This window comes from Mixophyes fleayi, chromosome 11 (assembly GCF_038048845.1).
Source record: "Mixophyes fleayi isolate aMixFle1 chromosome 11, aMixFle1.hap1, whole genome shotgun sequence".
NCBI classification, from domain to species: Eukaryota; Metazoa; Chordata; class Amphibia; order Anura; family Limnodynastidae; genus Mixophyes; species Mixophyes fleayi.
In genome coordinates, this window is record NC_134412.1 from 70,365,818 (window position 1) to 70,389,746 (window position 23,929).

General features: G+C 37.5%; 1 protein-coding gene across 1 annotated transcript; it reads left to right on the forward strand.

Moving 5' to 3' along the window:
• Positions 1-1,894: 1,894 nt before the first annotated feature.
• Positions 1,895-15,297, forward strand: LOC142107854 (placenta-expressed transcript 1 protein-like). The gene is made up of 6 exons (XM_075191495.1): positions 1,895-2,151; positions 7,619-7,808; positions 10,367-10,425; positions 10,928-10,960; positions 12,280-12,336; positions 13,239-15,297. The coding sequence occupies exons 1-6, from the start codon at positions 1,968-1,970 to the stop codon at positions 13,361-13,363; spliced, it is 648 nt and encodes a 215-aa protein (XP_075047596.1). The 5' UTR covers positions 1,895-1,967; the 3' UTR covers positions 13,364-15,297.
• The last annotated feature ends 8,632 nt before the right edge of the window (positions 15,298-23,929 follow it).

Here is a 23,929-nt window from a genome sequence, read left to right on the forward strand (position 1 = left end):
AGGAGGCTTCCATTTAGGCAGGGCAGGACAAACCCCACCCCTCATGTAGTTTTCTTATTTTATTTTTTTAACACTGGCAAGGTCTGTGCTAATGATTATCTTCATCAGCAGCACATATCTTGCTTCAGGGGTTGAGCACCAGCAAGAAATATATATCCTGACAAGTGTTTCTATGGCTGCTTCCCTCTGTATATGTGTTATAATTATGTTAATACCCTCATTACTATACTTGCCCTATGCTGGTAAAGAGTAGTAAGTGTAAAATGAGTACTGCACACAGATGGAGGCATATATTTGTGCTCATGCACAGTAAGGAAATGCACATCTTACCCAAAGAAAATATATGTCCAACTCAACATGAGGCCTTTGGTCTAGAAGGTGTGATAAGGTCACTGTTTGTGCTCTTCCTCCAGTCCATCCACCATAGTTTTTAGTTTAATGATTCAGACAATAAGTTAAATTACCCATCAGAAATTGGTTAAATCAGCTGTCAATTACCTATAAATCTAGAAGGTGCTCTTCATCACAGATTTTGATTAGTTTATCTAAGAACAATCATAGCCTTTGTTATGCACCTTATTTTGTGGAAAAATGTGCTAAGATTTGTATATTAGTTGTGGAAAGAGGGGAACATGAAAAAAATGTGCTTAACCTATAGAAATCAATTAGACTCATATTGTTGTGTCATCAAAGTATCTAAAGGAAAACCCACGATTTAGCACACCAAATCATAAGTGGAACAAAATGACGCTCATGTCCATGAGTCACCTCTTTCCTATCTACCAGTTTTCATAAATGTTCCCTATAACAGGCCTGGCCAACCTGTAGCTCTCCAGGTGTTGTGAAGCAACAAGCCCCATCATACTTTTTCTATAGATAACCAGACGATAGCTGGCAGGGCATGCTGGGACTTGTAGTATCACTACACATGGAGATCCAGAGGTTGGCCAGGCCTGCCCTATATTGTTTATTTTGTAATTGATATATTTATCCAACTGCAAAGAAATCTCTTAAACTTTCAAGACTTTGCTTGGACAAACTTGCAGCATTTCTGGGGGGCATACAAGGAAAGCCCCTCTAAATATATTAGTAGGTTAATTGACTTTTGACAAAATGGACCGTATTGCGTGTGTTTGTATGGTAGAGAATTTAGACTATAAGCGCCAATGGGGAAGGTGCTAATGTAAATGGTTAAATGTTCTCTGGAAAGCGTTGCGTAATATGGTGGCACTATACAAATAGTTGATGATAATAAAAATAAATTTGCCCACTTCACCCTTTTATTACATTTAAATAAACCCATTTTATAAAACGTACTCTTGGGGTTTTTTTTTACTATGTTGGTGTAACTTCTCCTATCAGTCTGCACACAGTTTTCAACCCCCAGAGAAGCCACCACAAATCAATGTGCTTTCCTGAAAACTTTGACACAAAAGTAGTCAGGTGACATTGCCAAAGAGCATGTGCTGATTGGTTTCTACTTTTGCTGTTCTTAAAATAACCATCTTCATTCATAGAGACTTATTGCAAAATCTTATATTTTAATTTAGTAACTCTTCTTCCCATGCATTATACAGTACTCCTAATCAGCCATCCTTCAGCACCTGCTCTGAACCTGGCACCACATCACAGTACTTCGTAAGAGCTCCACCTGTATGTGTCATTTCATGTAAAACAATATTTTTGAGCAATAAGGTATATGCTAGTACTTTATAAATAAAAGACAATAAAATAAATGACACAGCTTAGATAATGACTTCCTCTTAGGCTCTGTTATGAATAATAGTTAATGTATAACCATTACTGATTAACCTGAATAGCACACCTTGGGAAGCTGAAAGAACAGTGCCTAATGGTAATTGGCCCTGCCCTTGAAAACAGCTGTATATAAGATAGTGTTCCCTAGTGTGTGCTTTCCCAGAGCTTGTGTGCTTGTTAATTGCACAGTTATAATCTATCAGTCAGAAATGGCACAGAGTGGACTAAATGCCCTTCTCCTGTTCCTCGGTCTGCTGGTTTCTACATGTTATGGAGCAACATCCAACCCTCAATGTGAACTATTTAATTCAACCTCAGTGAGCAATAGCAGCAACTCAAATTTTACTTTAACTGTCTCTCCTGAAACACTTTCTAGCAATACGATATACAGTGGTAAGTTGATTTTTTTTTAACAATATTTTGTAAATGCTTTGAAACCTGTAAAGAAAACTTTGTAGCAAAGGTTCAGTCTCATTCAGACGTTTACTTACTGGCTTTTGACACTCCTGCTGGTGGTGAACTACATCAATCAACATGTACTAGCACTGACTAGCACATCGTCCCAGGAGTTATGCTAGTTCAGTAACAGCTGGACAGCCATGCATTGTTTGACTTTTGAATAATTGATCTTAATTATTGTGTGGTAAAGAGTAAAAAAAACAGACTTTAATGTACTGTTTATTTTTATTTCTAGAAATTTTCAGTACGTTTATTGAGCACTGAGAGCTTTATTTCCCATCCTAATTGCAATTAATTGCATTTGCTTAAAGTGAAACATCCACAGTGGCTAATATAAAATGTTAGTGCTTGTGTTTATCAAGCATAGCCTCAAATATTACACTATGTAACATTGATATAGTATATCAAGCACAACCTCATGTTATTGTATCATGTAACATTAATGTAGTATATTGAGCATAACTTCATTTTATTGTATCATGTAACACTGATATAGATATCAAGCATAATCTTATATATTGTACCATGTAACATTGATGTAGTATATCATACATAACCTCATATATTGTATCATGTAACATTGATACAGATATCAATCATAACCTCATATATTGTACCATGTAACATTGATGTAGTTTATTGAATGAATGATTAACAAGACCTATACATAACTATATTCATTTTCAAAGCAAATTATTTTAATGTTCATTTAAGTAGACCTAGGGGTAAATGTATGAACCTCCGGATTCTTCAACTCCGGCGAGTTCAGCGTCTTCAGCGCTTAAATTTAAAGCGGCGCTGCCTTGTAAAGGGAAGTTTCCCTTTACAAGGCAGCGCAGCTTTAAATTTAAGCGCTAAAGACGCTGAACTCGCCGGAGTTGAAGAATCCGGAGGTTCATACATTTACCCCCATGTCTATTCTTTACTACTTGTGTCTATAATTCCTTGCATAAGATAAAAGACTTAAAATGCATTAAGAAGCACCTTCATGTGTTCTTATTTGCTGAATTTCATATTAGTTGAAATAGGTGGAATATGTGTAAGGTAATTATTATCATTATCATGGATTTGTAAGGCACCACAGTGCTCCATAGCGCCGTACAGTAGGGAAAACATGACATACATAAAACAGGGACATACTAGGTAGAGAAAATAAATGCAGACATGAAAATAAAGGGTATGAAGGACCCTGCTCATTAAAGAGCTTACATTCTAAGAAGACATAATTGTGCAGTGGAGCTAAATTCTTGGAACTGTGGCTAATATTAATAATCATAATAATCATAATAATAATAAGCAAGGCATGCATTCAAAGGAAACTTTTTAAAGTGATTATTTTTATATTTTCTAAGTGAATTCTTAATATGTCCTTTGCCTAACATTGTGGTTCTCAGTTTGTTTTACCAAATAACATTCAACAGTCAGGTTTATGGATATTATTGATGGAATGCAAGTGGTTTAAAACTGTCATTGTTATGATTAGCGCTTGTTTAGGGTATAACATGTCAACATATTAAAAGGGTTGGCTTTTTCGTTATGAGTTGTGACTTAAACCAAAGTCATCATGAGGTTTGCTGATGACCCACAAAATATATTATCTACCAATATCCCAAATAAATGGAATACATGTATTGATGCGTACTCATCTGCACTCCATAGAATATTCATATGTGTGAGAGTTGACCAGCAGTAAAGACTGCACAATATTGTCAACAACCACAATGAAAGGAAAAATCACTGAAAGCTAGAGTAGATGCTCTACTGCACCTCAGCCTATGTTTATTATGATAAAAAACAACACAAAACCTAGTAAAGGGTGCTGTTTGCACTGTAACTGCATGTCTTGATGGCACAAAACATATGTATTGAGACTATGAAGTACTTGAAGAAAAGTAACAGGAATTGAAGCACCTACATTACTGATTAACGGTGGTGTTTGCATCAATCGCTTAGAAAACAAATCTTTTTACGCTGTAAGGAACCAATATATAGCACAGCAGATGTAGCTGTCCTTACCTGGCTCATAAATTAGCACCAACTAAAGATATCTTTATTACATATTTTCTATTTAAGTTAATAAAAACTGTGATACTTTGACAACTTTACTTTGGTGTACCAATCCCGACATATGTAAATTAATGTCTACTAAATCTGTATATTAATATCAATAGTATATAAACAATAAAGAATATTTGTATAAAAAGTATATTTCCCTGAAACTACTTGCTGTATAAATTCTGTAAGTTTATAGATTTTGTTTCGACTTGAGAGTATTGTTTGTTAATCTTATATTTTTTCCATAAAAGTGTCAGCATGTCACCCTGTGCACAGGGATTGGCTCTACCAATAGGTGAACTAATGCGCTTGAAGGGAGGGCCACCATTTTGGGGGCACTTATAAAACTAAATGAGTGATATTATGCCACTGATTTACTGCTTTTTAATTTTACGCCATCCTGTATTACAAACACCCCTTTACTCCCTGAGATAGAGGTGGTGTGTTTAATTATTTCAATTAACTTGAGTGCTTCTTACCTTTTGGTGTTCTTCTGCTGGCCAGGGCTGTCACCAGATATTGAGGGGACTAGTGCAAACGTAACAGCCAGTGCCCCCTCCTTCCTTCTATCCCTTCATCTTCCCCTTTTTTACATTTTCTTCTACACAACATTTTACCCACTCCATCCAATTCTCTTCAGTCACCCCCTGTCCTCAGTTCTATCTAACCCCTACAGTAGTTTACTTACCTCTCTGCTTCTTCTTGCTGGCTCTTTTTGAGTCCTCTACCTTGACCTCGGCGATGCTGCAGGGAGCTTGTCAGGACTCTCTGTCTGGGAGTTGGAAACATGTGCACCTGAAGGGGCTGGGACTGGAGCAAATTGTGGAAGCTGTAGGACCCCGACATCATGGGAGTGAAGGTGGGCATGCTGTCTTTAACGGGGCCTGTTGCCGCATCCCTTAATTCTACATAGATGTCTTTTCCCACCCCACCCCTCAAATCTTGGGGAGCAACCTGCCTAGAAATTAAGTCTGCAATGTGCGCCTGGGAGGCTGGGACTGGAACAAATTACGGCAGCTGTGGGACCCCGACATCATTCATCAGCCTGCCTAGTAATGGAGTCTGCTTAATTCACTGTAAAGGCCCCTCCCCTAATAAATTTGTTTGGTCCCAGGGCTGGTGGGGCCCCATACTGCTGCAATCATAGTACCCCCCCTGATGGTGACCTGCTGCTGGTTGCTACCTCTCTGGGTCAAGCTGAGAGTGTGGAGCTGCCTTGTGATGTCATAGCACAGCGCCACGCTACCAGCCTATCACCGACATGGAGACACAGCAGTTGACAGCATCAAAGGCAGCACTGTTTCTGAAATCCCCCTTCTCTGCCTGTTACCAACCACATAGTTGCTCCTTGCAAGGTAAGAAGTGGCTGGTCACAGCATTTGAGGGGGCATTCTGAGAAGGGTAGGGGGGAATACTAAATGGGGACATCTGAAGTAGAGGGGCACATAAGTTGCTCAGTACCCTTCCTTAACCATGCTTATATCATGATTTACTTTCTGATGTCATGATTGTGTTTCCCTTTATTTTTTTGTACTATAAATCTGCAGAACAATGCATCTTTCCAAGCGCCCATTGAACAATTCAAAGCTGTAGTTATCTAAACCCACTTACTTCCTTAACATCTCATAAATGTATTCACAAAAGCTGCTATATATTGTACAGCTCCTTCACCTGCTTGTCCACTTCCCGCTAGAAATAACTGCTCAATAATTTGCTGAAGTACACATTTTAAAGATATGTGAGCAAATATCTGAATATCTGACTTATTATAGTGGCACAGGAGATGATGCAGAAAGGAACTCCAGATTGCGTAGTGCATTTTGCATCAAAACATTCTACATATGCCCATGAAGTTGGCACATGCATATGCACTGACTTGCGTGATTCTGACAAATATGCCCATCTGCGCCTGGAGACATGGAACGGGGGGGGGGGGGGTGAAGAGGCATTCTAACACTGACCGTGTACAGTAAACATGTTTACGCAAATACGTCCAAAGCCAAAGCACTCATATATGCCAGTTATACTTGCTAATGATGATGATGACTTGTCATAAACCAGGAACACATGCCACTGATGCAGAACCAGACGCATTTCGAAATATGCATGGGTCCGCGTATGAGCGGAAATACGCTATTTTACTGTGCTCTTTTATTTTAGAGTGATTTACTCTCTGTTTTATATACATCTCTCTACCACTAATTTGTTTTTATTATATTACCAGATATGTTATTTAATTTTCTATGTTACACAATATTCAGCTAATTCAAAATAGAGCACTAGCAAAGCCTTGGTAAAATGAAGATAAAGGTAACAGCTTAACGTATAAATTAATTTCAGTTGCAATGTGTGTATTGTGTATTTCAGTGCACTCATCTATTATTAGTTAAGAGAATGTTCATAATTAAAATCACTCTTCCTCTTTTCTGTGATTATATAGAATAAAAGAGAACTTTGCAGTGCTCACTGTAAAGTGGTAAATTTAATATGAAAATTAAATGGAAAATCACCTTTAGATGGGTGAAATGTGTATATATCAACTGCCAGTTGCATAAAAAAATCATGACATATTTATTCTACAATCCAGTGGTTGAAGTGGGCTGTATACGCAGGGGCTAGCTGGCACAAGCCAGCAGGGGGCAAGACTCGACTCAGTAGCCTAATAGGAACAGTTTAAAGTAAAAAAAATGCAGGCGGCTCAGTTACCCAGCCCAAGGTAGCCTACTATGGGACTGGCCCTGAGGGCAAATGCCTCTTGAACCCCAGCCAAGCCTGCCCCTGGGTATACGGTGTTATGACATAACACCATTTCTCATGCTGTGTTCATTGTAACACGTTCAAATTCCATTCACTTACATTTTCCAAAACTTCACCTCTAAATTTCCCCTTCGACTACTGCTGCAATCAATAAAATCTTATAGCTAGTACCTAATTTCATACTAACTATAATAAACACTAACACAATGGCAGCAGGGAAGCTACAATTTAAGCTCTAAGAAATAACAACTCCTAACTAAATATTAGACAATTAAACTAGATAACAGCAGTAATGCTATCGGCCTATATTTTTCCCATTGTTTCTCTCTCTTTTGTTATGTCCTACTGAAGGTGGCCTTATAACTAGAAGATAATTTTAATAAAAGTATAATAATTTGTATAACTATATATTTTCTACGCAAACCTTCTTTGCTACTAATAAATTTCCATTTGTATTTTCCCTAAAGGCTTGTGTAAAGTTCTTAATATCCCACACATAGTATATTTTACATGGGAATCCTGTGGCAATGTTTATTATTATTAGTATTACATCTTTGTTTAATTCTCGTTTTTGCTCTTTTCTTTATAGTTCATTTAAGTGGAATTGGCAATGCCACTGTGAATTTAGAAGCAGAGTCGTTGTCTAAGCTAGTGGGCATTTGGTCTCATGGAGATATAAACTGCAATCAGAGTTTCCAGTTTGTGATCACTGATCAGGATGGAAGTCAACTCCAGGCGAATTGGACATCACCAGAAAACCTGACATCTGTTACCATTAAGTGAGTCGTCAGCAATACAATTTAATGATAGAAGTCAGTTTGGTAAAAAAGTGATATTCATACTCGATCAGTGCTTGTCCAGTTGTTTAAAGGACCGCCACCTAGTATATATGATATAAATGTATGTCCGTGATTAAATTTCCCTTATGAATGAGAAGTCATACTATGTATACTTGATATATTATTTTAAATATATATATATATATATATATATATATATATATATATATATATTAATGCACATGGAAACATATGTATAGAAAAATAGTGTAACATTGTTAGTCCTATCTGCTAATATATGTGATCTAATTGTTCAGTCTGAAAATAACAGGATCTCTTTCTAAATTGGTCATATGCATGTATGTTTGTATTGCACAGATCCAGTCGTTCTGCCCCATTTATCTAAACATAACTTCCTACTTCCAGGTTGGTCAATGGTCCTACACTGCGGATGAGTATGATCAGTCACGCAGGTTTATCAGATTAAGAGTGTTCAGATGAATCATTATAGTGGAGAGGTTCACACACATTTTAACGTACAGATTACCCAGATCTTAAGTGATCATGCCTTTTATAGAATAATGTACTTTCTAAAATGGTGCATAGATAACAGTTTTCATATAGGCGAAGTGGCCACCCATCAACTTTCTTAATCTAAATTTATTACAGCAGGTCCCAATGGAAGTTTGATTAAAAAGGGGCACATTTTTTGTTTTCTTTTGGACATGATAAGGTATATTTCTAAAATAAGGAATGAAATAAAACTTCACATATGTTTTAAAGATCTTTGAAAGTGTTAAATACACATTAATCTAAGAGAAAACCACTTAAGGACCCTAGAAGAAGCTGTGATATTTATTTATTTATATAGTGTACACACATATAGTTATTCATTTTTAGCCAGGTGTCACTGAAGTGTGAACATCTATGGTATATAATTATTTGTCAGCAAGATTTGGTGTAAGTGATTGATTGGGGCTAGAATAAACCTGTAGTCAACCTGTAGCCAATCAGTACACAGGGAGTTACCAAATTTAGCCAATCAGAGCAAAGAACTCCACACAGGGCTACCAACCTGTAGGCAATCAGAGCAAAGGTATGCTCACATACCAGGGTAGGAATTTAAATGATCATGTTATGCTCAAATCAAATCTAGGAGAAGTCAGGTATGCAATCACCACAAAAAATAATAATCTGGTGCTAGCTATAATAGTTCAAATATAAAATATAAGGTAAATATATGAGCTAATAGAGAAGCAGCTCCAATTTAGAGTTTTAGCTTTCCCCTAAAAATTGAAATACTCACAATAAATATTGTAGAGCATAGTTCTGAGTTCTCATAGATGTTAATACGGCAGAATTGCCAGCAAACAGTCCAACAAATACAATGAAGAAACTCCAATTAGTTTTAAAACAGGGATGTTTTCAAAATAATTGGAGGCTCTTCAATGTATTCTTGAACTCCAATCTCACTCTTTGAAAAATATTACTGCCATAGCATCGCTATAATAATGCTGTACCATTATGATCTAGACACCAGTGTGTATCTATACAGAACTGATCAGATCCACTGCATAGACAGAGAGACATTGTTTGGGAACTTAGCTATCAGAAGCCCCCTACCATCTTTGATTATATACAACTGCTCCTTATCCTGCTGTGAGCCTCTACAGTGTGTTCCAAATATTCATTGAAACTGCTAAAGTAGCTGTGGGAGCGTGTTATCTATAAGCTCGCTACACTGAAATACGATGTGCGGTTTGTTGGTCACATTTCTTTTATAAAGATAGAGAATTCGCTGCCTGGGGCCCCCTAACGAGGACCTGGTAAGACCATATGAATATATGAAGGCAACAGATTTCATATAAGTTTTAGATCTCACGTTCAATGCACACTGAAAACATCTGGGCCTGATTTGTCTCTGACATTTGAATCTATAACATAAGATCGTTGTACTCCATGTGAGAAGTGATACTAAGATTCCTTGTACTAGATGTAAGGACTGTTTATTAGTGATATTTAATATTCTGAGGAGACAGTCTAATGATTATTATTTTGTAAAGTGAAGGTTTATAATTGATGAATCTTCTGTGGCCGGCACCTTATTATATTATATTGTTATTATATCAGTGTAAGCGTGGTATTAAGCACTGATTGATTACAATTTTTTTTGATCAGTCAGGTATGCCCCACTACTGTATACTTTCCAGCCACATTGTAAATAAAAAATGGAGCCGGGTGTTTGCTGCCCCTTAAAAAAGTACTATAATATTCACAGATTTAGAGCCCGTTGCCAATCGGCTAGCAAGCATGGTCAAAGAACTAGAATAAACCTGTAGCCAATCGCAGCATTAGACCATATACAAAGGTAAACCAATCTGTAGCCAGTTAGAGCGTTAGAATGTTCACAAGGCTGTATCAATTTGTGGCTGAATGAAGTATTAAAATATTTACAATGCATATGATAACACGAAATAGAAATAGGAAGAGCACCAACATATATGTGTGAATGTGATTACATGCTAATTGAAGTTAATACAACTTTTGTTTTATTTTAGGGCTTATATACAACTCCCAGATAATTCTTTGTTCTTAATTACCCGAGAATTAAACTCAGGTGAGTTGAATAATGATAATTTATTTCCATATTGAAAATAGACTGTGATTCATGGGGTATTTCTGCCATGTAGGCAGATATTAACATTGTTTAATAGCAGATTAGATTATTTAATGCATTAGTTTTCATGCGTTGAGGCTACAAAGCAGAACCAATACTTTATGAAGTCAAAAAGCCAGACTGACAACTTTTTGGGTCCTGACATCTAATATCTTATATTGGCTTTCAAGGTATGGATGTATTAACCTTTTTTAGAAACATGATGCACTTTTAAGATTTTTCTGGGCTTTCCTAAAAGGTCTGTATGTGCCACTGACACTAGTCTATATATCTGTCTGGTTAATTCTGGAAGTTTGCATGTTGATTTTAGATAGCTAGCCATGAATTCTTGATGCTTATGCCCACAGCACCATTACATATTGTTTTAATGGTTACATAGGTGATCTGCTGATGTAGCAAATATTAGTTTCTATCAAGTTGACATTTTTCTTGCTTCTTTCAGCCATACCAACACCTACCACTAACACAACTGAAGGTTAGTTGAACCGTCTGATCTTATGTTGTCTGCTTTTAGATATAATGCTATTTAAGTTAGACCTGTTACTCAAATAGAATAAAGGTAGCCAATGTGTTGTGATCTGAATCAATAATCGCGAAATGCAACCTATCAATTCAAGAGGAACCAGTAAAATGACTAATATTTCTCAGCCATTTTGTGGGTCACATCAATATTCATAAGTCTGCAAATTACTACAAACAAGCAACTTTTTTTGATAGCCATTGAGCTCATAAATATTAGTTAAGCCCACTTTAATCAGTGGCAGCATATTATAGGAATGGAAAGCTACAACCCAAAGTTGCCCCATCCAAATCCACTGTATGCACACAGGAAAATATTTCTTTAAAGCGATTATATAACTTTGAAATTGGGCAAATTGTGGTATATTTGAATAAACTTTGGAAATGTGATTGTGGCAATTGTGATTAGGTTCAGAGCAAGGTGTGGGTATCTGATGGGCAGCCTTTTGGCTTAGTGGTTAGCACTTCTGCCTCACAGCACTGGGGTCTTGAGTTCGATTTCCGACCATGGTCTTATCTGTGTGGAGTTTGTATGTTCTCCCCGCGTTTGCGTGGTTTTCTACGGGTGCTCTGGTTTCCTCCCATACTCCAAAAACATACTGGTAGGTTAATTGGTTGCTATTAAATTGACCTTAGTCTCTCTCAGTCTGTGTATGTTAGGGAATTTAGACTGTTAGCTCCAATGGTGCCAGGACTGATGTGAGTTCTCTGTACAGCGCTGCAAATTTAGTGGTGCTATATAAATAGCTGATGATGATGATGTGTGTTTGGAAGGGGAAAGAGGTTCCATTTCTGCACCTCTGCTGTGTGAGCAAAGCAGAACTCGTGCATGGATCCTTACAGAACAAGGAACAATCTGGGGCATATTCAATTAGCTTTTGGATTCGCGGTAACGCGCCGGAGCAGCCGCGAAACGTAATACACGGTACCGCAATAACGTGGATTTTCGTTCGCAGCCCATAGGGTTGCGAACGAAAATCCGCGTTAATGCGGTACCGTAATACCCGCAAGAACGCGCACTTTTCGCGGTAACGCGTGTTACCGCGAATCCGAAAGCTAATTGAATATGCCCCAGTAAAATGAGGAAAGCATAGTACAAAGAACAAGGAAGAGATGCCCTGACCCAAAATGATGGTGTCATGAATATATTTCTATACATTTGCACTTGTTTTGTTCTGGTTTGGTTCTTTGTGATTAAGGTCCTGAATTTTTAAAGACAATCGCTACATTGTAAATATAAAAAAAAATATCAAATTTTCTCGTTTGTCATTTCAGCTCCTTCCAATGGCAGCAGCACAGTTGCTGCCACGGTCACAGTTAACAACAGTACAGGTAAACTCATTTTAAAACTGTGAAACGTTTCTCTATATTTATCTTTGCACTAATTTAACATTCACACCTATGTGTTTAATCCACCACAAGCACACTTGTGTTTTTGATGTGCTTTCCAGTTGTGCAGGTCTCCATTAAGTTTAATGATTAGCAAAATTAACATCAATGACAAAAAAAAGCAACATGCACACACAAAACCATGTTACAATGCAAGGGGTGCATATATTAGTTTATTATTTTGCACATAAGGAAAATACTGGCTCTTTTTTCATGTAGCACACAAATATTTGATAGCTTTATGTTTACACTGAAATGTAAAGTTGATCTAGGATATGACCTACCCCAACTATAAATCTGTCCCACATTTTAAATTTAGCTCCCCCTCCAATGCAACATGGTTTTGCCAAGGTGCAAAGATACTCATTTTTTTGCTTTACTTTCCTTAATGAATCAGGCCCAAAAAAGGGGGCATTTAATAACACGGTGCACAAATGTGTTGTAAGCCATAGAAGACATCTATATAGTAGTTTTTATATTCTAAACTGCATTAGAACAATGACTGTAAGAATATGTTGGTTTATGGGACAGAGTACATTTTTGCACATTGCACTACGCTATTGATAAACTTCATTGCGTTTGTATATCCAGCGTGTTCTAATACACCTTCATCTAATTAACTCAAATGATCTATATGAACAAGTCCTTAACCTGGGAATTGCACCTCATACAGCATATACATATTCTTATTTTTTTCCAAAATAAAATGAAATCAATGACAATTTGTTCACACATCATGATAATAATAATATTATACACTTTTTAAACAAAGGTCTGCACGACTTATTTGGTGAAGTGGATGGCAAATGATATACAAATTTAACTGCTTTTCTATTTTATTTCAGTGAAAACAACTCTAGTGCCACAACAAACCACAAATGCAGCTTCTGCAAAACAATCCAATGTCATCTCTACAGTTTTAATCCAGATATTTTGCCTACTTATGATCACCAACAAGTGCCTGCCATAACGGACCTCCCTCAACACCCATCAGAATGTTCTATAGATTTATTCCGAACTGTTTATCTTTTCAATCATAACAGCACAAAAAAGATGTTCTAAAAATGTCCTTTATATCAACAGCAAAACCAATATAAATGGCAAGTTGTAAAAATCTAAACTCCACTTAAAATAATATTAATTAAATGTTTATTAAGTACAAATAAATTGGGGTTTAATGGTATGGAGGCTTAGTTTGGACAAAAAAAAAGAAGCAAACCAAATAGAACATTGGGGCTCTTAGCTTTTAATTTTACAATTTGCACAATTAGGTTAAAACAATTATGTAATTAGTTGCTGTGGATTATGTTTTGTCTGACAAACAATGATGTTAACTGTGGTGGTTTGTATCAGTTCTTGCATTACATCATGCTGTATATATTGTAGTGTGGCATAGACTTGCCTTATTCTACCTGCTTGCAAATCAACATACCCATGCACTGCTATTACACCTTATTTCTTTATATTTGTTTTTTAATTTACATATATTCATTTTTAAATGACAAAACATTTAGAAGATTACAGATCTGTGACTGATTTTTTTTATCATGAATATTCACTGGTTGAATAATAATAATAAAAGTAATAATAATAATAGCGCATGTAAAAATGAGCCAAAGTTCATAACTATGATCATAAACTAAAAACTTATGAAACTTAGGATAGTAACGGAAATATATTTATAGCCAATGTTACGTTTCCCACACACACTGTGATTTTGGTTGGTCAGTTTTACCAAATTGTACAATGGCTCCTAAATGATCCTTATACGTAATCAAAATCTAATCTACTGGAAACATGTTGAATGCTCATTTGACCCAAAAGAGTAGTCATCAACAAATGGGATCCATTTGGTTGACTTGGCACTGTGATCCAGTTAGTTGACTTGGCACTGTGATCCAGTTAGTTGACTTGGCACTGTGATCCAGTTAGTTGACTTGGCACTGTGATCCAGTTAGTTGACTTGGCACTGTGATCCAATTGTTTGACTTGGCACTGTGATCCAGTTAGTTGACTTGGCACTGTGATCCAATTGTTTGACTTGGCACTTCAACAATCACATCAGGGCAATATGGACATTAATGTTGCTAAATGTCCCTATAGAATCATATGTAAGCACCATAAAACCCATATGCTTCTGCCCCCTAATTCAGTACCTTCTCCTCCATTATTTTACTGGGAAAGGTGGTTTGTTAAAACCAAGCTATCCAACCACATTTCACTTAACAATGGGAAGTATGCAAAAAGAAACATAACTATTTAGACTATTATACCTATCAATTGGATATGTGTCTTATTTTAGTTAGAGCCAGTGTAGTTGTATATTTTTTATGCCTACTTATATATTTTACAGAGCAATATTCCCTGTTTTAGTGGGAAGACTGGAAACATATGCGTCCCAGGTATGATCACTAAGCTATACCATAGTTAATATAATTACTATATTTGCATCATAGTCCTATGTTATCAGTGTTGATAACTGATAATTGTAATCTGTAGATAACTTAGTAGTCCATTTGACAGAACTGCTGGACATAAAAGCACTTACCATAAAAGCCACAAAAGTGGTGTTTCAATTTATAATATATGATTTGTTAATAGTTGTTTTAGGCCAGTGCCTAGGGATGCCTGGAAGATAGGGCCATGCATGACCTAAACCCAACTGGCACTAGTCTTGCCCATCACGTCTTCCAATTACTTGAATGACAACTGCTTATCATAGCTGTTTGAGTATCTGAAATTTAGATGTGGAAAAAGTAAGTGTAATTCTTGTTGGGATAATACAAATTATGACAACCCTTGTAACTTCAGCAATAACGTTATATTTTAAAAAAACTTGCATGTACAGTATCTGTAAATTATCTGCTTATTCTTAATAAAGAGATTTATAATCTATACTGAAAATGTTTCAATTCAATTTTTATTTGAACGTCTATTGTATATAAAACTTGCCTTATTATTCTTACACAACATTATAGGGCTCATGCTGTGTTGGGATATGCCTGTTTGATTAGCGTAAAATGCAAACATTTTTACCGTGCACGTCTACAAAAAAATCGTACACATAGGCAGATCTGACAGTTCCTTGCTTACACTTGGAGAGAAGGAAAAAGCAAGAGAACGGGCATGCAAACACAGTCCGAGTACAGTATGGATATGTTTGCATAGTTATGATCGTCAGTAGACGTATCACTTACAAGTGCCTATATGGTTTTTTTTTCACACATTTATCTTTTGCTATTTTCATTCGTACACAAGAAGGAAGATTACACCTGCTGCATTCTAAAGGTTTTTTTTTATTTTAAAACAAACCTAATAGCAAAAGTGGAAAGACTGGTGCAGAGATAGACGCCTCTAACTCAGTATTTTTGAGTAAATACGTTATTTCTCCAAGTGGATTGTTAATTTTCTTTTTTTGCGCATATGCGTCTAACTCAGCGTCACCCCTCATATGTGTCACATCTTTCATTTTTTACTACCAACTAAACAAACTATATGTAGCAAATTATGTTATTTTGTAGGAACCAACCTTTTTATGAGATATATATATATATATATATATATATATATATATATATATATAATTAGTTCAAATATTCAACTTTTATCTTTAACGTTTATCTTACAAGTCAGCACTTATAACTACCTCACACTGCCGCCTTAAGCACTTTGCCCGCATTGCTCCCCACATTTGGAACTCCCTGCCCTGACCAATCAGACTCGCCCCCGGGGGAGGGCTGGCAAATTTTAGCCCGGACGGGCAAGATTCGACTTGGTGGCCCAGTGACCCAGCCCAAGGTAGCCCATTATGGGACTAGCCTAGGGGGCAGATGCCCCTCTGCCCCCCAGCCCAGCTTGCCACTGCTCACCCCCAACCGCAAATCTTTCAAATGCTCCCTCAAAACTCATCTTTCACACTTGCATACTCCGCCCCATCCTAAGACAATTCCCTCCTCATGCTCCACCTGCCCCTTCCACTCCACCTCTATCGTCTCCATTTACAACTATTAATGCTCTTAATATTAACTCTCACAAGTTTGGCCTTCTCGACCTGCTATCTCCTCATCCTCTTTGTAATGTTTTAATTGTGTCTTCTTTTGTAGTTGCTTTCACTATATTCTCTTGGATTCATTTTTACTGATTATATTGTTTCTCTTGTCCCTTACTCATCTGTATTTTTTATGTTTATTCTTTGTTGCTTGTGTGGCAATGTGGATTCTGTTGTGGCATATAACTAAATTAAGATGATGATGATGATGATCTTGGAGTGCTCGGAAGTATAATAATGAAATCCAGGAGACAACACTAATAATACTCCCTTTATTAAAGAAGCAGGAGAGGTAGATCTGGCCACAGCCAGCAAAGTAAAGTTGACCATTTGTTATTTAAATAATCTAAACTCGTGAAATTCTAACGTCTATGTAATCTATAGAAGGGAATGCATTATCCCATTTACGATGGCACCGTACAGCTTATGATGTCATAAAGCAGTAAGTAATTATATAAATCGAGAGCCTATGGTTAACTGCTGGAGGTATTACAGGTATCCAGTCCAGGTATATGTAGCCTTGTACATTTAGAGAGCATGCAAATCCCCTCCTGCTCTCTGTAACAGTTGTTTGAGCTGACTCCCTATTTAAGCCTATAGTTCACTTAGCCTGGCAAGGCACAGTTTGATATCCATCATGCAGCTGTCTATGTGAATTGACAGCTCCACTAAGGAAAAGTTATAAGTAGAGTTTGGAGGGGATTTGGACCGGACTTTAACCCACATCCAGCAAAGGGGTCAAAAAACTACATCTCCTCCACTGCTCTGCATTACCTGGATCAGATGCTATAACCCACTCCTCAATATAAACCCACATATATCCATCTCTCACTTCACACCACCTATTTCTCCTACCCACTCCCACCACACCTCTCTCCGGCATCATATAGCTCTAACTCTGTCTCTAACATCAATATTTCCTCCTCACTAATTTCCCCCTCGCTTGTCTGCATCCGTGAACAGTTCTCTTTACTGCACCTCCTTCCCTGCCCAAACAGAAACTAGTCTCACACACACACAATCAGATTAGATTAATTTCACTTCCTCAATTTTGCTCCATTGATCATTTACTCAATGTTCATTGTAATTATTGTTCAACGCTTACCACTTTTTGTTCTACAACCCCCAGGTCTTCCACTGTCATGCTTCACTGTACACTCAATTCCCATAGATTATAAACTCTCACAAGCAGGGCCCTCTCCCCTCCTGTCTCTTCTTACTTGCTTTCAGCTTGTTTACTTGTTCATCTTTATACCACTTGCATGTTTTGTGCTACACTTTATGTTTGTTCTGTTTCTTGTCTATTAAGTCATTGTACATAGTATGCTTAATGTATTTGTATTATTGCATGTATGCTTCTCATATGTTCTGCATTTTGTCTTTGCTAGCTCTGTATTTACTTGATGGGGCTTTAGGTGTTACAGTATGTTCTATGCTCTATTTCTTACTGTACGCGACTTCAGAATTCTGTGGTATGTTATAAACAAACAGTAATAATACTCACTTAAGGATATACTGTAGAAATTAGCTTTTAAGACGTGATACATTATATACAGGTCATTCCATGATGTTAGAACTAGTGGTATGTGAAACCTTAGAAATTCTGTCTGACAGGCCCTGGTCAGGAATCGAACTCATGACCCCAGCGCTGTGAGGAAGAAATGCTGCCCTAACATGAGCTGATACACTTATTACAAGTTTATTGTAATGGAATAATAGCAGAAACAATGAAAGACCAATTTACACACACACATACTGTATATTTCACAAAATCATCAACATCATCAACATTTATTTATATAGAGCCAGAAAATTCCATAGCGCTTTACAATCAGGGACAAAATGTCCTTTTAAGAAAGCAAATCATGCTTGCAATGAATATAAGTATTTATTTAAAAGTATACAATGGAGACAAAAAAAAAAATATATATATATATATATATATATATATATATATATATATATATATATATATATATAGGCAAAGGTGAGCACAGACATTCATGTACTTTTACAATTAAAAAATACCTCTTCAGTTGTTGTTTTATCAAGATTCGCCCCATGGGATTTTTATTAAATACAATCAGTATTTCTCACTCTATGAATCAAAAGTTTTCAGAGATCAACAAACATAACTTTGTACATCCCATGTGAAATACTTCTCCTGAAATATCTATTGAATAAAATAGAGGGTGATAAAGTGTATAAATCCGTCTCAAGGTCATATAATTAATTAAAATAAAAGTAGCAGAAAAAAAAATAAGTACACAGTATGCGTGCCAAAGAATGTTTATGGAAGTAACTTGGCATATATTAAGTACTAATACTGAAAAAGAATGCAGTGTTCCAGCCGTAAAGTTAATATTTAGCCCTGTTTCCCCCTAGGTGTGATAGAGACAAGTTAGGATAATGAGGTGAACTGATTACATAATCAGTATATGTGGTGCTACTTTTTAACATCCTTGACTTTATTTATCCGTGTCCATATTGTTACTGTACCTCCTTGTTTATGTATCCGACATCCGGGTAATTGCTGGTAGCCTGATTAATAGAATGGATGATGATTTCAGCAGAAAAACCTCCATCAAAGTATTATTATTAGGAAGAGATGAGGGCTAGTAATTTTTTGGCAAAGGTGAAAAACCTCTTTAAATAGTTTCCTATATTCTAAATAGATACACAAATTATAGAGCTCTGCATGAAAGAAGGAAGCTCCGATAGATCAAGTGGTGTTAAAACATTTATAGACAAAAGATTTAAATCAATTCTCACATATTGTATGAGGAAATCAGAGCATGTGAGTCTTGTATCTTTCTGATCAATCATCTCTGGTATCTGTTGTGAGAGAGGTATCTGTTGTGAGAGAGAGCAGACTTAGTTGTTTTTCCTCCTCCCCATCATTCACAGATAGAAGCCCCAGATGGTGCTCATAGTTGCACGAGAACTGATGCTAATGCTCGTTCAGTGACCTCACTGTGAGGCGCTCAACCTCATTCAAATAACTATGAGAAAAGCATGTGCTGAGTCTTGATTTGAGGAGCTCAGCATGTATTAACAGAGGCGCTGGGGGGCCGCAGTGCATGACCGTGCATGGATTATGTGGTATGCCTCTTACTAGAGATGCTCACTGACCCCTGTGTTTTGACTTTGGGTTTGGTTTTGCCAAACCGTCATTACGTGTTTTGGTTTTGGTTTTGTTTGGTTTTGTTTTGCCATTTTTGAAAAAAATAAAAAAAATTTGGTCTACAATAACCTAATTTAGTGCTCTACTAGCTTCTTGGATAAGTGAGGTAATTCTAAAGCTAATAAATTATGAAAATAACAGTTTAATCCCTGGTAGGCCGTCCTTAATGCGAACATTAGCCTGCAAATTATACAGACAAACCTGGTTGTCTACCTCCTCCATCTTTGATTATTGGCAATGTGTATATTACACCCTCCACTTGTAGTTTAATAGAAAAAAAGCAGCCTGCATAGACTGTGGAATTAGAAAGTAAAAATAAATGGACCACGGTAGTTTGGTGGCTATCTATGCATACCACTGGTGGATGGACTCTCCAAAGGGATTGGTGTCATTTCTGATTCAGAGCATACATTATCCTCTAATGCCTTACTGTTTTCTTTTAGTTCGGCTTTCACGCGAAACAGTACTTGTGCACCACTTTTAGACTCCAAATTACTTGGTTTTGCTTTGTCACGAGTGTCCATACAAAAAAGAAGGCTCAGTAACATTTTTTGATCTGCCACTAATAGAGAAAGGCAAAGGCCTCATTCTTTCTTTGCCATTGCGTGTGTAGAATGGCATGGTGGGAATTTTTTTTTAGCGGCAGTTAACTTTTCCTCAGTTACACTTCTTTTTCCCTTCAACACAGTAATTTTTTTTTTGGGTGTGTGTTTTTTTGACTGATTTCAAAAGACTGTGTAGTTTGACATCGCCTTTCCCAGATGACGTACTGGGAACACTACCATCAGGACTGGTGACAGAACCTGGTTGCTCATTCTGCTCATATGTGGACTGCTTTGAATCCATTATGAGCCCAAAGCACTTGTAGTGCTACAAATTGTTTTAGATACTGCTGACAAATAGGACTTTTGACAGCCAGAAATATTAATGCAAAAGAATGGGGGACACACCAAAAGCACTTGGAGTGCTAAATATTATTTTTTTAGACTGCTGAAAAATAGGACTTTTGACAGCTAGAAATATTAATGCAAAAGAATGGGGGACACCCCAAAAGCACTTGGGAGTGCTAAATATTATTTTTGGAGACTGCTGACAAACAGGACTTTTGACAGCCAGAAATATTAATGCAAAAGAATGGGGGACACCCCAAAGCACTTGTAGTGCCAAATATTGAAAAAAAAGACTCCTCTATCCTCCGCTCTTCTCTATCAATTGTTATCAGAATTGTTATCAGAATTGTTATCACAATTGGATGAAGAATAAGATATATTCTCTGTCCCTGCTCTAATCAGCCTGTGACTACACCCTGCTCTGTCCCTCTGTCAAATGGCGATGGATTGCTGTGGAGGCGGGTATTTATGGATTTCAATTATCGCGAGAACCGAGCCCCGAGATCCGACGACGTCACAATGATGTTCGGCCTCGATTTGGTATCCGAGCGGGCGGGAGAGTACCGAGCCTGCTCGGCTCGGTACTCGGATAGGCAAAGTTCGGGTGGGTTTGGTTCTCGGGGAACCGAGCCCGCCCATCTCTACTGCTTACAGAGGTAAATTGGGTGCATGCGGCTCCAGCCTTCTTGAGCAGAGCAGTGGGAAGCAGGACATACCTCCCCACTGTCTGTGCTAATTGAAATATTCCACCAGAATGAGAGAGTTGGCAAAACCCAACCTCCAACCTGTTTTTGCAGCTTTGAAATCTAGGTGCTGCAAGTGTGTTAGGGTCAATGGCTGATTGGCCAGATCCTGTAATGTTTGGGAACTGTTTGGAAAAGGGATAGGTACTATTCACTTTCTTTATCCCCCAACCAGCCCTGACATTAAATCAGTAGCCTATTTATGCCTTCTTCCTCACAAAAGCCCAACATTATACTAATAGCTCTGACATTAGGTTAGCAGCATTCACATTTCATAAATAGGCTTTTTCCTCCTAACCAGACACAAAATTAAATTACTAGCATACACATTTAATATATAGGATTACTTACCTCCAACAAGTCCAAACATTAAATTAATAGCCCCCACATTCAGGGCCTGATTCATTGTAAATTACGATATGTGCCGCATTTTGCATAAAATCGCTCTGCGCATGCCCAGAGCTGGACCATACACCAGTGAACACAGCAATGTCCAATTCATCTTCGAACACAAGTAAATACCCTTATTACAACCTACGATTTCATGGGTGGGACAAGCAAGGGAATGGGCGTATGCACCTAGTCAATGTTCAGTAAGGGAATGCCAAGCTCCAGCACATGCAGCAAGCTTTGGGCATCTCAAAGGCACGTGTTTTTTGGTTGCATCAGCTGCAGGGCAGGCATAAGTGATGATTACTAGTGTTAACAGTCACATATGCATGCTAGAACATGTGTTTGGAAACAGACGCGACTTTAAAAATGAATTTTATATACAGTAGACATTAATAAAATCCTAATAAATGTATTTTATGGGGGTGTGTGAATTTTTTTTTTAATGTTTTGTCATTAATGACTATATTATTAGCAGGTGACATTAAGTGTATATTTTTTTTTTCTGTTCGTTCCTTTGGGACTTTATATTCCACATATGTATTGGACGTATCCTGCAGTGTATTGTCTGTAAGAGCAGAGTGGACCTAGACCTGTATTCAACAACAAATGTATCTTTACATCTGCTCCTTGTTGAATATGAATGTACGTATGCCCGGTTTACTTGCATTTTTTAAAAACTGCACCATATGTATGTTTTGCATGCCTTAATGTATCAGACCCTTAATATATATCCCACAATGCCTTAATAATACCTACAATATATTAATAGCTCTAGCAACTTCATATTACATTAATAGCCCTCACATTTAATAAAGAACCACAACATAACATTAATAACCCCACCATGTTTAATAAAGAGTTGCCACATAACAAAATTCTCCCCCATTCTCTCCCCATAATATTAATACTCCCACACCAGCCCCCACATAACAATAACAGCCTCAATACACAAGCCCCACATAATATTAATAGCTCCCATATAACATTAATCCACCTATCCATGAAAGCATGGGAGGTGGACACGTGCAGAGCGGAGGAGAACAGTGAAGAGGACAGGAGAAAAATAGGGAAGTAGTAGGAGAGGGGTGAAGAAGAGAGGATGGGAGACAGAAGAGGAGGGTCCAGGAAGGAAGGGGAGGAAAGGATCGCTGGGCACAGCTCATAGATGGCTGGTCTTGCAAGGGGTCATCCACCAGGAAACATAGAAATGGCAAAGCTGCCTCTAATTAGGTTAGTACCTAAGTGGAGGCTCTCCCCATTTGGGAAAGGATTGCCCGGACAAGTGCCCCGGGTCCCCCAAGGCCCCTCCTCCCCCTGCTGAGTCCAATATTAAAGAAATGTAAGCATGGGAAAAGAGTAAACAGCACCCCAGGCTTCCATCTAGATTGCTTAGTGGGTGATCCAGCCCTGTTGCTATGTCTTTCATCTACAAGCTGTAAAAAAAAAAATTCTTTTGCTAAAGCTTGTTCTTATGCTTTCTGAAAGCAATGTCAGAACCTGATAAACTGGCTCACTGGCACTATTTTGTTACATTTTTTAAAAGAGTAAAATTAAAACTAGTTTCTACGAAAAAAAAACCCTTTTGTGTAGGAGGAACATCAGAGCATAATCTAACTGCTTTATGTTGAGTTCTCAGATAATTTATATCCTGTAAACATTGTTCCCACCCTCCTATTCTGAATCTGTCCCAAATGATATCTTTGTCAACCTTGGGTCGGCAGCACCAAGACATTTCTCATTAATGCCATAGAGTGCCAAAGAATTATACAAGTCTACTGTATATACATAGTGTACATATTTCACATTTGTTGATACTCTTGTTTGAACAATACTCAAAACGTATTTCCTATATTGCTGTGTTTTGCCTTAAAATGTCACCTCAAGTAGACATTACACTCAATAAAATACAGCACACCTCCTGCCATGTAGCAACATGTCACAGAATCTTGGCATGACAACACAATGTGACAGGGTGATACACAGGTTTGAGCGCCCTAGACCCTCCATATCTCTGCTTCTTACCTTAGTAGGTGGGAAGTGGGGGTGGAATCTTCTGCTCCCCAGACTAGACGGGCAGGGCTGGGCTGTGACATCATAATCAAGCGCCATACTCCCAGTGTATCATAGACATGTAAGAAGCTACCAACTGCTTTTCCGCAATGTCTGTGGCTGGCACTCCTTCTGGGGGCACTGCAGGGACATTAAAGGCACTGGACATGTGAAATTATGTCACGCATTTAGGGCTAGATTTACTAAGCTTGCAGGTTTGAAAAAGTGG